The 19,615-nt window shown below is 43.2% G+C and overlaps 1 protein-coding gene across 2 annotated transcripts in view; it reads left to right on the forward strand.

Moving 5' to 3' along the window:
- LOC125457234 (cell adhesion molecule DSCAM) overlaps window positions 1-19,615 on the forward strand; it is a 612,502-nt gene that overhangs the window by 468,231 nt on the left and 124,656 nt on the right. For both annotated transcript variants that reach the window (XM_048541184.2, XM_059650150.1), the window contains 2 exons: window positions 13,534-13,630; window positions 18,344-18,472. In XM_048541184.2, the coding sequence (XP_048397141.1) occupies window positions 13,534-13,630; window positions 18,344-18,472 (226 nt within the window). The remainder of the gene's footprint in view (window positions 1-13,533; window positions 13,631-18,343; window positions 18,473-19,615) is intronic.

Consider the following 19,615-nt stretch of genomic DNA (forward strand, 5'->3'; position numbering starts at 1 on the left):
TAATGGGAACTGCAGATGCTGGAGAGTCCAAGATAACAAAGTGTGGATGCTGGCAGGCCAAGCAACATCTCTGGAGCACAAAAGCTGACGTTTCGGGCCTAGGCCCTTCAACAGAGAGGGGGATGGGGAGAGGGAACTGGAATAACGGTCCGCCTCCCGCTCTCTCCCTATTTATTTCAGTTCCCTCTCCCCATTCCCCTCTCTGATGAAGGGTCTCGGCCCAAAACATCAGCTTTTGTGCTCCTGAGATGCTGCTTGGCCTGTTGTGTTCATCCAGCTTCATACTTTGCAATCGTGATTGGTGTCAAGTAAGATTTAGTTGCACGGCACTATTCTGTGCATCCTTTGAAGTGAGCAAGTTGACAACGAATGTGCAAGCAACCCTATGAGGCCATATGACATGTGGATTTCCTCACCAGAGTATTGCTGGGGAATAGACCACACGCTAAGCATTAAAGTAAAGTTGACTGGAAGTGTGAAATGAAGCTGTGGCACACTCAAGGATGTCAGATGACACCCGTTAGTTCTCACTTAGTAGCATGCTGGAAATCAAGCCCTACTATTTTTTTATAATAATAGGTAAAATTCTCCAGGTTATCTGTCTTTTAGACCAAAATTGACAGCACTGCCAGGTTTCTGTACTTAACAGAACACACAGAACATGGAACACACAGAACACTTAACAGAAATTAAAGTTTCATAGACCAATCATAAGATTTTAGCTACAGATAAATAATTATGTACAACAATGATGTAAAGCTTCGATGTAAAACTTGTTCAAACTCTAACTCTCAGAAAAATTCCTGAAACTGTCATACAGATGGATAGAAAATAAACATGCTTTCAGCTGCCCAGATACTAAGCTCCCAAATTCCCTCCCCGAACCTCTGTACCTCTCTATCTGTTGTCCTTTGAACCACTTCCTAACCTATATCATTGACCCAAACGTAGTCTGACTTTCCTCCAATGAAGAACTTATCTTCACCTCATAAAATGCATTATGAAGGTGCGAGCTATTGATAAGGACAGCTGAGAACATCAAGGTGTAATAGCAGCAATATGGCACTGTTTTTAAAAGTGCTGTGTTAATCGAGTAGAAATTGCTTGTGCTCACATCAGAGACCATCAGTACCTCACATCTTCTATCAGAAAAAAACACTTCTTACCTCACTAAATATTCCCTGTCAACTGAAAGTTTCCTTCTATGATTATTGCTGTCTCTCTTTCTTATGATGTGCTCTTTGATGCAGGATCCTGAGTTGTAAAATGCAACATTCTGTATGGTTATAGTGACAGATAGAAGAAAATTCGATAAATAATGGCCAGTTACTGACAGTGAATTGAAGCTTCGATAAACCTGAAGGTCACATTATTTCATATCATGCATTTTAAAAAAATTACTTTTGCAACCATGCGTACAGTGACCCTTCTCTTACTGAACACAAAATATTATCTCGATTAGTTTTGCAAGGCAACTCTTTAAAGGGGCAAATGCAATGACCCTTGGAATGAGTGTAATTATGTCTTAAAGGGACATTGCATTGTGGAAGAGTGTTCAGCAACAACAACCACATGCATTGATATGAGGCCTAAAAGTAGCAAATCATCTGAAGCATTTCATATATATCATCATCATTTGTACGGAACAACACAAACATAAACACATTATGAGAAAGAGTGGGCCAAGCAGCATCTTAGGTGCAGGAAGGTCTAGGCCCGAAACGTCAGCTTTTATGCTCCTAAGATGCTGCTTGGCCTGCTGTGTTCATCCAGCCCCACACTTTGTTATCTCGGACTCTCCAGCATCTGCAGTTCCCATTATCTCTGATCACAATTTTAACCTCACTGCGAAGCTTCTTCCAGGATGCCTAATCTGCAGAAGTTACCCTCCTCCCTCCAGACCAACCTCAGGGGATCTATCTCCCACTGCAACTCTCTTGTCATCTCTTCGGCCTTGTAATTGCTTGATCCCCTCCCTACCTCCCCACCTACACTCACCTCTCCACCTATCTTCTCCTCTATCCATCTTCGGTCCGCCTCCCCCCTCTCCCTATTTATTTCAGAACCCTCTCCCCATTGCCCCTCTCTGATGAAGGGTCTAGGCCCGAAACGTCAGCTTTTGTGCTCCTGAGATGCTGTTTGGCCTGCTGTGTTCATCTAGCTCTACACTTTGTTATCTCACATCCCAGACAACACAGATTGATAGGGTGTTGGCTGTTGAAACACTGTGGACATACTGGCTACTTCAAATGCTGGTTACTACAAACCTCAAATAATATTTTCCAATTTAAGTGATGATTGCTTTGTGACTCATCTAGACTCTAAAATGTTAGCTTTCTCTCTCACCATGAATGCTGTCTGACCCACTATGATCTCCAGCATTTGTTTTCAGTACAGGTCCTAGCATCTGTAGTAATTTGCTCCTACATTGTCATTTCTCTGTTCAAGTTGGCAGATTAAATTCTTTCCCAACTCATTTGCCCCTTATTTGCAACTGGATAGTTTGAAAAATACAAGTTAGAGGTGTACAATGTAGCTTTAAAGGACCCTTTGCCCTCTCAACCCTGCAACTGATAGGAAATAATGTTCCTATTGTCATTTCAGCTTACAGTGTGTATCAGTCAATGGAGGAGAATGGGTGCAGAGGTTCAACCCAAATTAAAAGTGCATATGTTCACAAGATATAAGGGCAGCTTCCGTGCTGTATATCTCTATGACTGTATAAGGATCAGGCCATTCAGCCCATCAAAGACTGCTCCACCATTCAATCATGGCTGCTATTCTCCTCACCCCCATTTCCCTGCCTTCTTCCCCACCCTTCAATCAATTAAAAATCTGTCCAACTCCTCCTTACATTTATTCAATATCCCAGCATCCACTGCACTTTGTGTTCATGAATTCCATAGATTCACAACCCTTTGGGAGAAGTAATTTCTCCTCAACCCTGTTTTAAATTTGCTACCACTTATCCTCCACATATCCTATATCCTAGAATGCCTCACAAGAGGAAGCATCCGCTCCATGTCTGTTTTATCTCTACTTTTTATCGTCTTGAATACCTCAATTTGATCTCCCCTCGTTCTTCTAAATTCTAGGCAGTATAGACCTAAACTGTTCAATCTCTCTTTGTATGATAAACCCCTCATCTCTGGGATCAAATCTAGTGAACCTCCTCTGAACTGCCTCCAATACCACCACATCTTTCCTCAATAAGGGGACTAAAACTGTGCACAATACTGCAGGTGTGGTCTCATCAATGTCTTGTATTATTGCAATGATACTTCCTTACCTTTATATTCTATTCCTTTATCTCTAAAAGCCAACAATCCGTTCATTTTCTTAATTATTTGCTGTACCTTCATGCCAGTTTTCAGTGACACATGAATGAGGACTCCCAGATTCCCAAAGTCTCTGCCCATTTAGGTAATAGGTCGCCACCCCAATTTTCTGACCAAAATGCATGACCTCACACTTATCCACATTAAACTCCATCTGCCACAGTTTGACCCACTCTCCTAACCTATCTATATCCATTTGTAAGGTTCTTGTTTCCTCATTGCAGTTTACCAACCCACCTATTTTTGTGTCATCTGCAATTTTGGCTATAGACCCTTCTATCCCTACCTCCGAGACGGTAATGCAATTGTGAACTGCGGGGGTACGAGGACTGAATTCTGTGGCACGCCCACTTATTACTTCTTGCCATCCACAAAAAAACCTATCTATCCCAACTCTGTCTGTCAGCCAGTCATCTACCCAAGCTCATAAATTACCCCTAATCCCATATGACCCAAGCTTGTGGGTTAAGCTTCTGTGTAACACTTTATCAAACACCTTCTGGAAGTCCAGAAGTTTTACATCTACAGCATCCCCATTATCTACTTTGCTTATTACACCTTCAATGAACTCTAGCACATTAATCAAATATGATTCGCCCTTTATAAAACCATGCTGACTTTGATGGACAGAACACAGTGTGGAGCTGGAGGAACACAACAGGCCAGGCAGCATCAGAGGAGCCTGAAGAAGGGTCCCAACCTAAAATGTCAACTTTCCTGTTCCTCTAATGCTGCCTGGCCTGCTGTGTGCCTTCAGCTCCACACTGTGTTACCTCTGACTCCAGCATTGGCAGCTCTTACTATCCCAGACTCTGATGGATAACATTTTGACTTTTGAGGTCATGCATTTTGGTCAGAAAATTGGGGTGGCGACCTATTACCTAAATGGGCAGAGACTTTGGGAATCTGGGAGTGTCCTGAAATTGCTTTCTTGATAATTGATTCTAACACTTTGCAACAACAGGTGTTAAACTAACAGGCCTTAATTTCCCACACATTGCCCTCCTCCCTTTACATTAGCATTTTCGCAATCCACTGGAACCTTTCCCGTGTCCAGGGAATTTTGGAATATTGTATCCTAGGGATCCACTATTTCTGGCGCCACTTCCTTTAATACCCTAGGATGTAGGCCGTCAGGCCTGGGGGACTTGTCTGCCCTCAGTCCTAACAGTTTGCTGAGTACCTTTTCCCTAGCAATATTCGTTGTTCTAAGTTCTAGCCTTTCCTTTGCCTCTGACTTGCCCATTCCAATAGGAATGGTACTGTTATCCTCTATCGTGAAAACTGAGGCAAAATATTGATTAAGCATTCCTGCTGTTTCAGTGCTTCCTACTATTAACTCTCCAGTTTCATCTTCTAAGGGACCCTAACATTCACCCTAGTGACTCTCTTCCCTTTTTTATGCCTATAGAGGCTTTTGCTATCGTTTTTGATATTTTGTGTTAGTTTCCTTTTGAGATTTATCTCAGTTCTTTTTAATAATATTTTTGGTATCCCTTTGTTTATGTTTGAAAGTTTCTCAGTCCTGCTGTCTGCCTCTGGTCCTTGCAATATGGTGTATCTTAGTTTTTGACTTAATATTGCCCGTGACCTCCTCATTTAGCTGTGGATGTTTTCTACCCCAGCTCTCAAAGGAATGTTTTCTTTTATAAATCAGCAGAGCTGTTGGTCAGTTTAAATTACAGCATAGAAAATGTAGTTGCAATGATAGCAAGACAGATCCTTCTTTACAAAAATTCTGATACCATATTGTCCTTTATCCAGTGGAAACAGGTACGATAATGAACATTCAAATTTACATAATGGTGATTAACATACTGCTGAGAAAAGATCACTATGATGAATCGCTGGATTAAAATCATGTCTACACTACAATAGAGCAGGGAGCAGTGAAATTTGAAAATATTCAATTATTTATACTTACCTTTTCAGAATAACTGTGACGTCTTAGCAAGTGTCCCTCAGTGGTGATAAATTCACTGAGACAATTCCTCCTTTTAGAGCATCCAAAACTCATTCCAATTTTGTAAACGGGAGGGAACAGTTTTCCCTCACAATGGCGAACCTCCCCCAGTCTCAGGAGCGATGCTACTCTTTTGAGCCCTGGGTAACCTGCCCTGCCAAAATGTATTATGAAAAGAGCACGGGGTCAAGAAGTCAGGGGAAAGATCAGCATTTTGAGGCCCAATTTGTAACCCCACGTGGGAGACAAAAATCTGGCTCCGTGGATGTAATCATTTCAAATGAAGAGGAAATCAGACAATAGCAATTAATTCAGTGATTTTAACTCGAGAACAACAGCAGTGAAATTGGAGTAATACATTGCAATTCACTGCTAAATTTGACCAGAGATGAAGTGTGACGCAAGCAACATAAACATCTCGTTAATTATTTTTGTTAATTGTTCTCCATCCTTTCTCCTCATAGTTCCTTTAGTCAGTTATTTGAACTTCATAACCTCCGGCTACCAACCCACTTACCAGCAGACACAGTTTCTTGCTGGTCTTGCTTTCGCTTTACGGCAGAGAAGGCTGGTAATCTCACCTTCCCCAGTCTTTGCACAGAACTGAAATCCCCCCAGTGATGGGCATCTCTACCTTTTCATTCTGCAAAGCAGTGTACCGCACCATCTATTTGTAGCGCTTGCCAGAAGTTGAGCTCTTTGCAACAGTCTGTCAGCTTTTCATTGAAGCACATCACACCCACACTCTGAGGCACTACTTACTGTCCACTGAAGGCCAGTATTTTGCAAACATATCATTATCTCCTGACTAGCATTTAAATTCTGATTGCTTGTATATTCCATTTCTCATGGCACAGCGGACGAATGCTGACTAGAAGATCAAAGGCATGTAGAGTGAGATAAATAAGCAAAATTTGCAGATCACTCGCCTTGATTGTATATTCCAATCAGTGCTCTGATATGACAAACATGTTTACTTCCAAATATCACAGTTATTTTGACAGGCTTGTTCCCCTTGCTAATTTGTGCTGAATCAAATGCTCTCTATCTTGTGACTTTGGGCAGTATGAGTTGAGCATTGGTGATTGTCCACTGATACCCTGAGGGTTCGCAAAGCCCAGTTGCCTGTTGCCAACACAATCATTTATGTTACCATTCTCTCCCTAACACAATGGAACCATGTTTCCAGCATCCCTCAGGCTCATCGAAAGAGAAGGCTGGAGGAAAGGGAGAAAGAAATGCACTTTAGTGGATTTTGTAAAGCCTGCCAACCCTCAATGGCCAAACATGGAATCAAAGTATTGCACCTGTTCGCATAATGGCTGCATCAGAAAAGCACTTCAGAGACCATTCTCAAAGGCATTGTCCCTGAGAGGTTAGAGGGCACACAATTGTAAGACGAAAGAAAATCAATGGATGCACAAGGAATCCATTTTAATGTTAGCCTATTGATTAATCCAAAAATAATCAATTCACTGCTTTGATCTTTCAATCACTAGATTTCTTTGTTCCCTCCTTCCCTGCTCTTTGGGTCTTCGATGATTTAGTGCTATGGCAGGCTCGAGTTCTTTTAATCTTCCTTTCCGACTTCAAACATACCAGCAGCGAGCAGAATCTTTTTGACATGGTTACTATAACAACCTCCTGTCCTGACCCTGTCATCGCTGATTCTGAAAGTGCCTCAGACCTTCATTTTGAAGCCTTGGACAATTTTCTCCCAATCACAGCAAGGAGACGAGGAAAGAAAATCAATTTCTCTGGCAATGCAATTAAATTTCTCAGTTTAAATGATTAACCCTTCATGGATTTACTACGCGGTTAAAGGAAGGCTTAATGAAATTTGGGATTCAGGCAGTATGATTATTTTTGTCTTCTACAGGAAGAATCATAGAACATATTTTTTCGAACAGTGCAGGTCCATAAAACCCAGAAGCATTCCTTCACAATTTTTATTACGTGTTACTGTGGAGGAGAGTTTATGAGCTGGGAGGCCCAAAAAAAATGTAGAAGATTGGAAGTGGGAATGATCAGTTTGCCAGGTTAAAAAGATTAGACGGGAGAAATTATTTCTTTGGTGGGGGAGGGGGTTGAGGATAAAGGGATATAATCCTAAAATCGGAGCTGGGCCAGATCGCAATCTGAAATTCTAATACCTAACTCCTGGGCTACAAATGTTTTGGCTCCCTACAGTAGCCTGAGAATGTTCTGGGGATAATTGGACTTTTCCAGATTGATTCTGACAGAAATGGACAATAAGTACTGACCAGGGATGCCCGAATCCCATGAGCATATCAAAACATGGCTTTTGTTTGGCTGAGTGAATTGAGGGAAAAAAGAGCAGAGAAGAACAAATGGAAGTAAGGTGCAGATCAGATATTCGTTCGTGGCAGAACAGACCTGGCTTGAAGGGCTGAAAGGCTAACCCCAAAAAGCAGGGAATTGTGAGGGAGTCCAGGGGCTAGTCTGATTCATTCAAGTGGACGTGCAGACGAGGAGTTTAAATCTGAATATTCTGTCCTGTCACACAATTCCCACTACTAGGAGAGCTAACACTTAAAATGTAGCCCTGTTTTCTATTCAATGAGTTGACAATTTGGTTGTAGAGCCAAACAGCAGTACATAAATTCACTCCCATGTCTCAGTGTAGAAATGGTAATGGATGTTATTCTTAATTAGATGTCTGTGTAATCTGAGCTGTCGCTCACCATCAGTGTCAACCTTTCTGAAGCGGTGTTTAGCAGACTGGCTTGACGTTGCTTTCAGCAGCCTTGGGTTGTGTGTGTGTGCGTGTGTGTTTTTTTAAACAAAACACATCATTATGTATTAATATGCATACTTACCTCTCAAACAAGGATTTGGTGAATTCAGGCTATTGCTTAGGATAGAAGTGCAGGCTTCCATACAACTCTTGATGGAGAGGGAGAGAGACTTCTGCTCCATGGCTGCTTCCTTTCGCGCGCTAACTAATGTTTGCACAACAACCAACAGTGTGAAACATGGGGCACAAGCAATATTGTGTTTTCAGGAGTGTGTCTGATGTGTCTTTGACCTGGTTCCGAATAGCTTTGCAGTTTTATTCAGTGTGAGTCGGGCCTATACCGAGCATGTACAATACCGTGTCCAACACAATGAAAAACTAAATGCTGAAGCAGCTCAGCATGTCTGGCAGCAACTTAACAAGAGAGAGCAGAGTTAATGAGATAATGGGAACTGCAGATGCTGGAGATTCCAAGATAATAAAATGTGAGGCTGGATGAACACAGCAGGCCAAGCAGCATCTCAGCAGCACAAAAGCTGACGTTTCGGGCCTAGGCCCTTCATCAGAGAGGGGGATGGGGGGAGGGAACTGGAATAAATAGGGAGAGAGGGGGAGGCGGACCGAAGAGGGAGGGAAAAGAAGATAGGTGGAAAGGAGAGGAGGGAGTACCTCCCCACCTATCTCTCCTCTCCACCTATCTTCTTTACTCTCCATCTTCAGTCCGCCTCCCCCTCTCTCCCTATTTATTCCAGTTGCCTCTCCCCATCCCCCTCTCTGATGAAGGGCCTAGGCCCGAAACGTCAGCTTTTGTGCTCCTGAGATGCTGCTTGGCCTGCTGTGTTCATCCAGCCTCACATTTTATTATCAGAGCAGAGTTAATGTTTTGATTCCAATATGACTCCTCTTTAGAACTTCATTTCCAGTCAAATGCTGAGTTTTTCAAGACCTTGCAGTTTTCAGTTCAGATTTCCAACATCCACAGTTGTTTGCTTTCATTTCAAGATACCTTTTTACTCCATGTCATTTCTACCAGCTTAATCCCAAGAAGCTCTTGATAAGATAGCAGTGGGGCAGGGTTCTGAGCTCAAGACTCATCTACTCTGTCCACTTTTCTCTTTGTTTCATTTCTTTTTTCCTCTCATCGTGTTTTGTTTTCTCTTTCATTTTATTTTACTTACCTCTTGGTGAAGAACTCAGTTGCAGGTGACAGATAGGCCCAGCAGCACAGACCCAAGTAGGCCTGGCAGTGCAGACCTGGGCAGGCCCTGCGGCACAGACCAGGATAGGCCCCGTGGCACGGGCCAGGATAGGCCCTGCGGTACGGGCCAGGATAGGCCCGGCAGCGCGGACCAGGATGGGCCAGGCCATGTAGTCTAGGGTAGGCACTTGGAATATTGTGTACAGTTCTGGTCATCGCATTATAAGAAGGATGTGGAAGCTTTGGAAAGGGTGCAGAGGAGATTTACTAGGATGTTGCCTGGTGTGGAGGGAAGGTCTTACGAGGAAAGGCTGAAGGACTTGAGGCTGTTTTCATTAGAGAGAAGAAGGTTGAGAGGTGACTTAATTGAAACATATAAAATAATCAGAGGGTTAGATAGGGTGGATAGGGAGAGCCTTTGTCTGAGGATGGTGACGGCGAGCATGAGGGGGCATAGCTTTAAATTGAGGGGTGAAAGATATAGGACAGATGTCAGAGGTAGTTTCTTTACTCAGAGAGTAGTAAGGGAATGGAATGCTTTGCCTGCAACGGTAGTAGATTCACCAACTTTAGGTACATTTAGGTCGTCATTGGATGAGCATATGGACGTACATGGAATAGTGTAGGTTAGATGGGCTTCAGATCAGTATGACAGGTCGGCACAACATCGATGGCCGAAGGGCATGTACTGTGCTGTAATGTTCTATGTTCTATGTTCTATGTATGGCAGCATGGACTCCAATGGAAATGGCAATAAGGACTCATGGCAGCAATATCAGAGACAAGTTCCAGTTCCTGAGGGCTGCTGCATTGTTGGGGTGGGTCCTACTGCTGAGTCATGGCTGCTCCAGTGGAGGCAAGTTTGGGTTCCCAGCGGTGTCTGTGTCCAGTACAGATTCGGGGAGGCAGAGGTGAGTTTGGGCCCAGTACATGACTTGGCAGCGTCAGCAGCAGCTGCATTGGCAAGGTGGCCCATTGCAGACTCATGGCAATGGTGTGTTTGGGCGAGTGCGCTAGTGCAGTCCTGGGCAGCATCGGTGGTTTCTGTATTGGCGAGATCCAGTGAGGACTCACAGTAGTGAGGGTATCAGTGGAACTTCAGACGGTGCTGAAGCGTAGCTGACTTTCATTCCAGCAGTAACGGTGCAGCCAAGGGGACTCATGCCTCGCCACCAGGCCCATGGCTCATTGGGAGCACATAACAAGAAGGACAGTAAAGTTAGCCACCTTCTCTTTATTTCTATATTTTTCTGCCTTTTATTCCACATTTTGTCTTATTTTTCTGCAGTTAAAGACGGTGCTGGAGAATGGCAACTCTATACAAGACTTTTCGCTGTAATTTTGTAACAAAGTACACATGACAATAAATAAATAAATTGAATAATATTGCCTTGCAAAAATACCCACAGCAGCTTGTGCACATGTGTGCACTACCCTGAATCCTCTTCACATCTCATCCTGTGCTAATTGTTTAGCAATTGAGTATTCAGTTTAAATCATGCATTAACCATAAACACCGCATTTATACTCACATATATATCAGACCAGAAAGGGGCTTGTCACACAGTAATACTGTCCCTACCTCTGAGCCATTCATTCGGTTAAAGACTACCTCAGAATGAGATGGTCATGGAGGTTTGTCATATCGTATCCAAAAAAGGTTGATTTAAAAAAAGGAGTGCACTGAAATTTTCTGAAGGGCCCCAACCCAAAACTTCAACTTTCCTGCTCCCCTGATGCTGCCTGGCCTGCTGTGCTCCTCCAGCTCCACACCGTGTTATCTCAGACTCCTGCACTGGCAGTTCCTGCTATTTTACACTGAAACTGTGATGATTTTGTATGTGGACATTCATGTTTGCCATGTCTATCTATCAGTGAAAGCTTCTTGCATCTGGCTTTCTGGAGTACTTTGAATGCTGTTTAAAATGATTGGGCTGTAATTTCAGCTTGTTAGTGACTCAGGACAAGACTAACCTTGACAAGTTTCTCTGTAAGCGTGGATTTTTGAGAGGCGCTATGATCAATCTGTACCAAGTAAATGTTACACAGGTTCTACACGGATTTATTATCTATGGTGGGGACAAAGTCTTCAAATTTGATTAAATTGTCAGTCCGTTCTCATTCCAAAATTAATTCCCCAACTTTGTAGTCTGTCCGTGATCCTTATCTGTTTCTTCCTCAGTGAAATGCCAGTGTCACCCCCTATTTCTGAGCTGTCATCATCGATGTCCCAGTTCTTCCCTGTAAGCCATTATCACAATCTTCCACCCCCTAATTCGTGCGCGCTGTCTTCAAACTCTCACCTCCCTGTGTCACTTGACCTGTCACACTCCCTATTTGTCTCCGAACCCCCAGTCTCATTGGTGTTCTTCTATCAGTCAGTCTAATTGATGTCAGTCCTGAAATGGAGAGGGTTGGTGTTGGGGATGGGGTGGGGTGGGGGGTTTGTTGTGGGGCTGCTGTCTTTGTTCAGCAGTAGGGAAGAATGTGGAGGTAATATGGCATGGCGTAAGGTGGCTCAGTGGTTAGCACTGCTGCCTCACAGCACCAGGGACATGGGTTTGATTCCACTCTCGGGCGACTGTCTGTGTGAAGTTTGCACATTTGCCCGCTGTTTAGAGGGTTGGTATGGGCTTGATGGGCTGAATGGCCTGCTTCCGCACTGCAGGGATTCTATCAATGCTGTAAAGCAGGTGGCTTCACTTTTACCAGAGCTGCTGATAGGAGGAAACAGGGTGGGTGGGTAATACTGGGGTAAGAAATATAAAAGACCAAATTCTCCTGAGTTATGGCTGGGATTCACAGCTAATTCAGGAGGGGTCTTGCACCATACTGAAGAACTGACAACGCTAACTCATCGGTATAAACAAGTGATGCATTGTTACAAGTAACGCATTCACCAAGTGACCTTTGTTCTACAGGGAAAGCCCAGAACATCCCCAGCTTGAATTGGGATGAATATACAATGATTGGTTGGGTACTGTTTTGTAGATGCAACGAATAGCCTTTTCTATCAGAGGAAAAAATCGTTAACACAAGCACAACGCCAGGAACAATTATTTGCACTGTAGAGAAGAGTGCCTCTCGATGTGAATTGGTGTGAATTGAGTTGCCAGTGAGAGAGACACCAACAGCCATAGCCCTTCAAAAATGGCTGAGGATCAAACCCACAGGAGTTAACAGAATTAGTTAGCGAAATGCTGCCAGAAATATTTAAGGCAGAAAAATGAATTCTCCCCACAATATCCGAAGGCCAAGAATTTAATTTAGCTCCTTCTAGTTTGAGGAAGAACCTGGGCTGCTGGGACTGTTTCCATTTGAGCAGGGAAAGCTTTGGAGAGATTTAATTGAAGATAACAAAGTGTGAAGCTGGATGAACACAGCAGGCCAAGCAGCATCTCAGGAGCACAAAAGCTGACGTTTTGGGTCTAGACCCTTCATCAGAGAGGGGGATGGGGAGAGGGTTCTGGAATAAATAGGAAGAGAGGGGGAGGCGGACCGAAGAGGGAGGGAAAAGAAGATAGGTGGAGAGGAGAGATAGGTGGGGAGGTACTCCCTCCTCTCCTTTCCACCTATCTTCTTTTCCCTCCCTCTTCAGTCCGCCTCCCCCTCTCTCCCTATTTATTCCAGAACCCTCTCCCCATCCCCCTCTCTGATGAAGGGTCTAGACCCAAAACGTCAGCTTTTGTGCTCCTGAGATGCTGCTTGGCCTGCTGTGTTCATCCAGCTTCACACTTTGTTATCTTGGATTCTCCAGCATCTGCAGTTCCCATTATCACTGAGAGATTTAATTGAGTCTTGTTCTGAGGACATTGCTGGAGTGAACACGGTCAACAGCAAGGAGATCGACAATTTAGGTCTGTCAGTGGGAGGTGTGAAAAGAAAGGGGACAGGAGAATGTCTTTTTGCAGAGGATCATTGAAGCATAAGATTTTTTTCCAACACAGAGAATCTTTTGAGGGAAAATTGAATGAAGATCTGAGGCAGTAGAGCACACCAGTTTATGGAGGAGACTGGGACCGTGAGATTAGTTTTGGATTCATCTTGCCAAGAGTTGGTACTGACACAATGAACCCACTGCAAATTATTACAGCTCCATTCAGGAAGTCATGAAGGTGTGAAGAATGTGAAGATTCTGATGAAAAGCATTAGCCTGGCTTGTCTCTTTCCAGATGCTAGCCAACCCATTATCTATTTTTTTAATTTCATATTTCCAGCAGTGGAATTATTCTAGATCATTTTTTTGTGCTGTTTGACCTGTCTACTTACTCTTCAGATTACACCAACAGTCCGGGGAGATTCTGGATTTTTTTCCTGCCATGCTATTAATTCGTACGGAGAGGACCGAGGGTTGATTCAGCTCACGGTGCAAGGTAAATTGAAATGTGACATTCCATGCTGCTATTCACTGCAATGTACAGTTAATTTTGGAAATCAGATACTTGTGTTCTGCCACATACCATTCTTAGCCTAATGGTGTAGTGAGAGTTCTGACCCCCAACCATCATTGGTGCAGCAGCTTTTACATAGCTAACATACTTCATCAGAGCCTAATCAGACAAAGAAAATCAACACTGCATTGAATATGGAGATATTGGGATGATCACTATAATGAGTTCAGCTGACTGGGCCCCATAGAACTTGAGTTCCCTGATTGGGGCTGTTAACAGGTCCAATCAGGGAACCCCACTTGACAGATAAAAAGAGGAGTGTTAGAGATTCTAGCACTGAGAGCTGACTCTGAAGAGGTGGTGCTGGAGTCAACAACTCTTTTTGTGTAAATGAAGGGTGCCTTGGTGACAGGTTACCAGCCTCTGTGGAATTATTTCAGTTGTTAATTGCTTGACTAAAGTAAGAGATTTTAAGGACCTTCTTTCATGATGCTGGCAGGTGCTGACAGGTTTATGAAGCATATTTCTCAGTTTAGTACTGAATGGGATGGGAGTTGTTGTATATGGACCTTTCCTTTAAGAGAAATTGTCTTTATTAATTCCATATGCTGTATGCATACAATGTTGTGACTGTGCCTGGCAGTTCGTCTGTAGTGAACCTGCAAGCTGCACATGCAAGAATCAGCTAGTTTGTTGCAATATCTGCTCCATTACTTGTAAAGTGTTTCGCCGGTTTAAATAAACTAATCCCACTGAGTTTATCGAGCCCTGTTCAATAATGATTAAACTATTACCATGCACATGACAGGGCTTATTGGTAGGGCAGAAGGTGATATATGCTCGAAACTGCAGAACAAGCCAAGATACTGAATGAGTATGTTGCATTGGCATTTGCTAAGATGTAGGAAGCTGGGAAATAGAAGTAAAAATAGTAGAAGTGAAGATGGTAGAGATAACGGATGGAATGAGAAAAAATAGGCAGGAAAGGCTGTATGTGCTTGTCATGAATAAGTAACCGGGTCCAGTTGGCTTGCATCCCAAGATAATAAAATGTGAGGCTGGATGAACACAGCTGGCCAAGCAGCATCTCAGGAGCACAAAAGCTGACGTTTCGGGCCTAGACCCTTCATCAGAGAGGGGGATGGGGAGAGGGAACTGGAATAAATAGGGAGAGAGGGGGAGGCGGACCGAAGATGGAGAGTAAAGAAGATAGGTGGAGAGGAGAGTATAGGTGGGGAGGTAGGGAGGGGATAGGTCAGTCCAGGGAAGACGGACAGGTCAAGGAGGTGGGATGAGGTTAGTAGGTCGATGGGGGTGCGGCTTGGGGTGGGAGGAAGGGATGGGTGAGAGGAAGAACCGGTTAGGGAGGCAGAGACAGGTTGGACTGGTTTTGGGATGCAGTGGGTGGAGGGGAAGAGCTGGGCTGGGCTTGCATCCCAGTTTGCTAAGGAAAGTGGGAGTAGTGATAGTCAGAAGACCTGCTATAATCTTTAATATTGATGAGAAAAATGGAAATGTTGTCGAAGCCTTTTGTCGTACCCTCAAGACAGACAAGCTTCAAAAGTAGCCGCAATTTATATTGCATGAGAGAGTGGTGCTGATAGTCAGCAAGTTAACTCTGATTGTTCATGGGCTGTTTGCAATAAAGAGGTGTCTCATATGGAGAATGCACCAGGCAACAAGTTGTTTTTAATGGGAAAGTCACAAAGCCTGGACTCATTCCTTTTGCATGCAGAGTAGAGGGCCCTGCATATTAATAAAATAGCTTTTAGCAAGGGTATGTTATTGCAACTTTGACAGGAGCAGCATACAACAAATCAAGCCACATACTCCAGGAACTGAAATGTAACTATCTTAGTTAATACCCAAGATTATCATTTTTATTTTCAGTATTATTGCCATCATCTAAGTCAAAAGAGACTTCCACCAGACTTCTCCAATAATCTCGGAAATAATCTGTTTTATTCAAGGCAACATGTATTTTCACAATAAGTGGCAAAATTTGTTGACAACTAAGTTACTCTGTGGAATTAGACGATATCCCCAATTCTACCAAACACACACACATTTATAGACAAGGCAAAATGACTGAGCTCTAAAGTGAGATGATGTGTGGGAGAAAAACGTCAGAAAGGAACAATACCTCTGTGAGGTCAAGTGTCCAAATGCAGAAGACAAAAAGCAAAGGATGCCAAATCTTAAACATATTTGTAAAGCAGAGATGAATGGTGTAGAGATTGAAATGATGGCCAGGTGAATCACGATGAGGATGAGATCCTTGCTTCAGATTGTTAACCTGGGCCAAATTTGGGAGTCCCGGCTGACGGATATAAACAGGAGATTCAGAAAATATCCTCATTGTAAGGACTAGCTCTGAGCTGGTTTGTCAGAATCCATATACTGTGCACTTGTAAATAAAAGGTGGCTTGGTGATAGGATATCAGCCTCTGTGCAGTTATACCAGACAGATTCTTGATTACCAAAAATATGGAAGGTTACTGGGGATATGCAGGAAGGTGGATTTGAGGCTAAACTTTTAGCATTAGGTTTTATTGTCATGTGCACACAAGTACAGAAGTACAGGACTCCAGTGAAAAGTGTACAAAGTCATAATTCACCAGCACCATCGTAGGTATGAAAACTCAAATTTAACAACAAAAGAACTATTGTCTTTGTTATGAAAACCAAAACCCCCACTCCCTTTTCTGATGAAGAGTCTAGGCCCGAAACGTCAGCTTTTGTACTTCTAAGGTGCTGCTTGGCCTGCTGTGTTCATCCAGCTCCACACTTTGTTATCAGGGAGAGAGGGGGAGATGGATCGAAGATGGATAGAGGAGCGAAGGTGGTGGAAAAACTGCTCGATGTCCAAATGTGACTGGTAGGGATTATTTTGACTGGCACAGACTCAAATGGCTCGAAAGGCATTTTTCTGTGCTGAGCCCTCTTTGACTTTCAGTTAAGCAAACACACTTCTTCCTTTAGAAATCCATGCTGACTATTCGCAATCGAAACACTTTGTTGAACAATAATGCTACAACAAAAAAAATTGTTTCTAGAAGCTCTCCTACCATTAAAGTTAAAATGACTTAAACAGCAGACAGTACCTGAATCTTTTAACCTTGCAGTTGCAAGAAAGCACTAAATTCTCTTGAATCTGGTGATATACAAATCTTCTGTTTCTAGTTCTCATTGTCTGTAAATATGGATGTGCCTCTCACAATTTGAGCCACATTAGGAGCCCAACTGATAATGTTAAATTGGCTGCAAATGTCACAAATTTCCTTTAATGTATAAGTGGTTGGGACTAGAATGGACTGACTGAGAATGTGATTGAGGCAGATTCAATCATGGCTTTTGAAAGAGATTGGACATGGACACAACAGACTGAATGGCTTCCTGTGTGCTGTAACCATCCTTCAATTGTAAAAAATGCCTCAGACTGTGTAATCAATTAAAAATTGATGCTCCGTAATGACAAAGATATTAGAAGAAGGGACGGAAACCCTCATTGATGAGGGAGCAAGAGAGACAGAGATGGTTGAATAACTCCACAGGCACTGCTATTCTGATACGAAGTCACCCTTTATTTATAAGTGAACAGCCCTTGACTATAGTACTGCCTCATTCAGAGCCACGTACCACAGTGTCAGTGTCTCTGACACTCATCCTTTTTGTTTGTTAGCCAGGGCTCCCTGATTGGACCACATTAACCGCCCCAACCAGGGAACTCATGTTCTGTGAGGTCCACCTGGCTGACCTCGTTGCAGTCACTGTGAGATCTGGGGAATGAATTCTGAAACACAGCTCCTGAACAACTGAAGACAGTGGTAGAGAGAAGTAGGGGTCACAGAAAAGGCCAGAGATGAACCTCTGAAAATGCCTCTATGAGGGTATTTTGGGTCCACTTGCAGCGCATGGACTGCAGCAGTTCAAGAAGGCAGCTCACGACCACCTTCTCAGTGATGTCTAGGGATGGGGGATAAATGCTGGCCAAGCCGATAACGCGCACCTCCCACAAGTGAATTCATAAAAGCAAATGCATCATATTGGTATGCTTGTGCAAGTAGTAGCGATTAGAGAGATGGAGAAGGATAAGGCCATGAAGGGGTAGATCAGCAAGGCTGAAGGTGATGGTTAAATATGTATTTGGTACCAGATCAGATCTGGGGAGTAACAGAGTTGTTAAGTCCTGAAATGGGGGAGTGGGACAGCTTTGGAATAGTCAAGCCTAGACGTTTGAAGGTATGGATGAAAGGGTTTCAGTAACAGATGAGTTCAGTATGGCAGAAGACCCATGTTGTCACAGAGTTTGAAGTCAACAGCCTTTCTCATGGCAGGGACGTGAGGTTACAAATTCATCTCAGGGTCAAATTGGATGAAGAGACTGCAAACAGTCCATCTCATTTTGGACTGGAAGAAGGACGCAATGGGCGACAAGTGAATGAAGATTGGGTTGGTTGATAATGACAAATGCTTTGATCTTCTCAATTCTCATGTTAGGAGACATTATTCTCATTGACTTGCAGTTGAGATATGTACCTTTTGCTAAATGTTATTTGTTCATTTCTAATAAAGATTTGAGGTCCCTTCATGGAGATGGCTATTTAGATACAGCCTGTTGTCAATAATTTGCCATGAAACATTTAATATCAGGGAACATCACTTATTAATTCTATGTTTTTTTTCATATTGCAGAACCCCCAGATCCTCCTGAAATTGAGATCCGTGAGGTGAGAGCACGGAGCATCGCTTTGAGGTGGAGCATGGGCTTTGATGGGAATAGCCCCATCACAGGCTTTGACATTGAGTGTAAGAACAAGTCAGGTGAGTTCCAGAAACCAGAGAACTAATTATCAACCCCACAGTATAATGCTGGAAGGGTGAGGGGTGGTGACATCCTGCACCATTAGGCCTCAGGACTGACTTTAGCTCTCAGCCCCATCTGTGAGGCCTGTCCAACCTCTCAGCCATATCCAGTGGGAGATGCTTTCTGGTAACAGGTGAGTGGCGGTTCACGGGGCAAAAGGTCTGGATTTGATATCCAGAGAAGGACCAAAGATCCGCATGCCTTTGGCTTTTGAGTTCAGGCATTTGTAGTTGGGAGTGGGGGCGTTGGAAGTGAGAAGAGCATGAGGTGCAGAATTTGGATGAAGGGAAGGATAGGGCCGGCCAATATTTTCTTCTGTAGTGATGGAAAGAGAATGGACCAAGGAAACAGAAATGGAGTAAATTCAATTTTCTGGGTCTCTGTCTGTCTCTGTCTTCCTGCCCTCCCCACATTTGCCACCAGATTAATGATTGCTCCACATGGGCCTTGAGTTAAAATTGCAGTCCTGTCTTGATGATATCATCAGATGTCTATTTCCTTATTGGAAGAAAGACCATTTGCCATCTAATGGCATCTCTGACACCTGTTCAAGTTGATGGGTTAAAATTGGAACTCCCATGAAGGTGGGAACACTTGAGGTGGGTGAGCTGTATTAACTGATTGAGCTCCCCACCAGATATAGTTTACAAAAGAGTTTTTCATTGTTCCCACTAATAGAAAATTCTGAAATTGATGGATCACTGCATATCTTTTGTATCCATCGATTTGCACATTAATAATGGTGAGTGTTGCTAACACTGTTGTTTTAGCTGCAAAGACCAGGCTGTTATTTCACTTTCTCCTTCACATCCTGGCACACTGCATCAAACATTGTGCAGTATCAAGATGTACTGAACATGTCTCACAAGGGTTCATCAGCAACTGAAATTAAGCAAGTTCACACTGCCTACAAAAATCCTTAACTAGAGGCAGACAATTTGACAAAAGTCTTTCCATCAACCATATAGCCATACCTCATAGCTGATGGATTTGCCTGTTGTCAGAGATTTTCTTCCTATATTTGACAGTAGCATTGTTAATTTTAATATTTAATGATGTAGCATGGCATCATGTCTGCTTTTACTCTCCTTATTGCTAGC

This window comes from Stegostoma tigrinum, chromosome 12 (genome assembly GCF_030684315.1).
Source record: "Stegostoma tigrinum isolate sSteTig4 chromosome 12, sSteTig4.hap1, whole genome shotgun sequence".
NCBI classification, from domain to species: domain Eukaryota; kingdom Metazoa; phylum Chordata; class Chondrichthyes; order Orectolobiformes; family Stegostomatidae; genus Stegostoma; species Stegostoma tigrinum.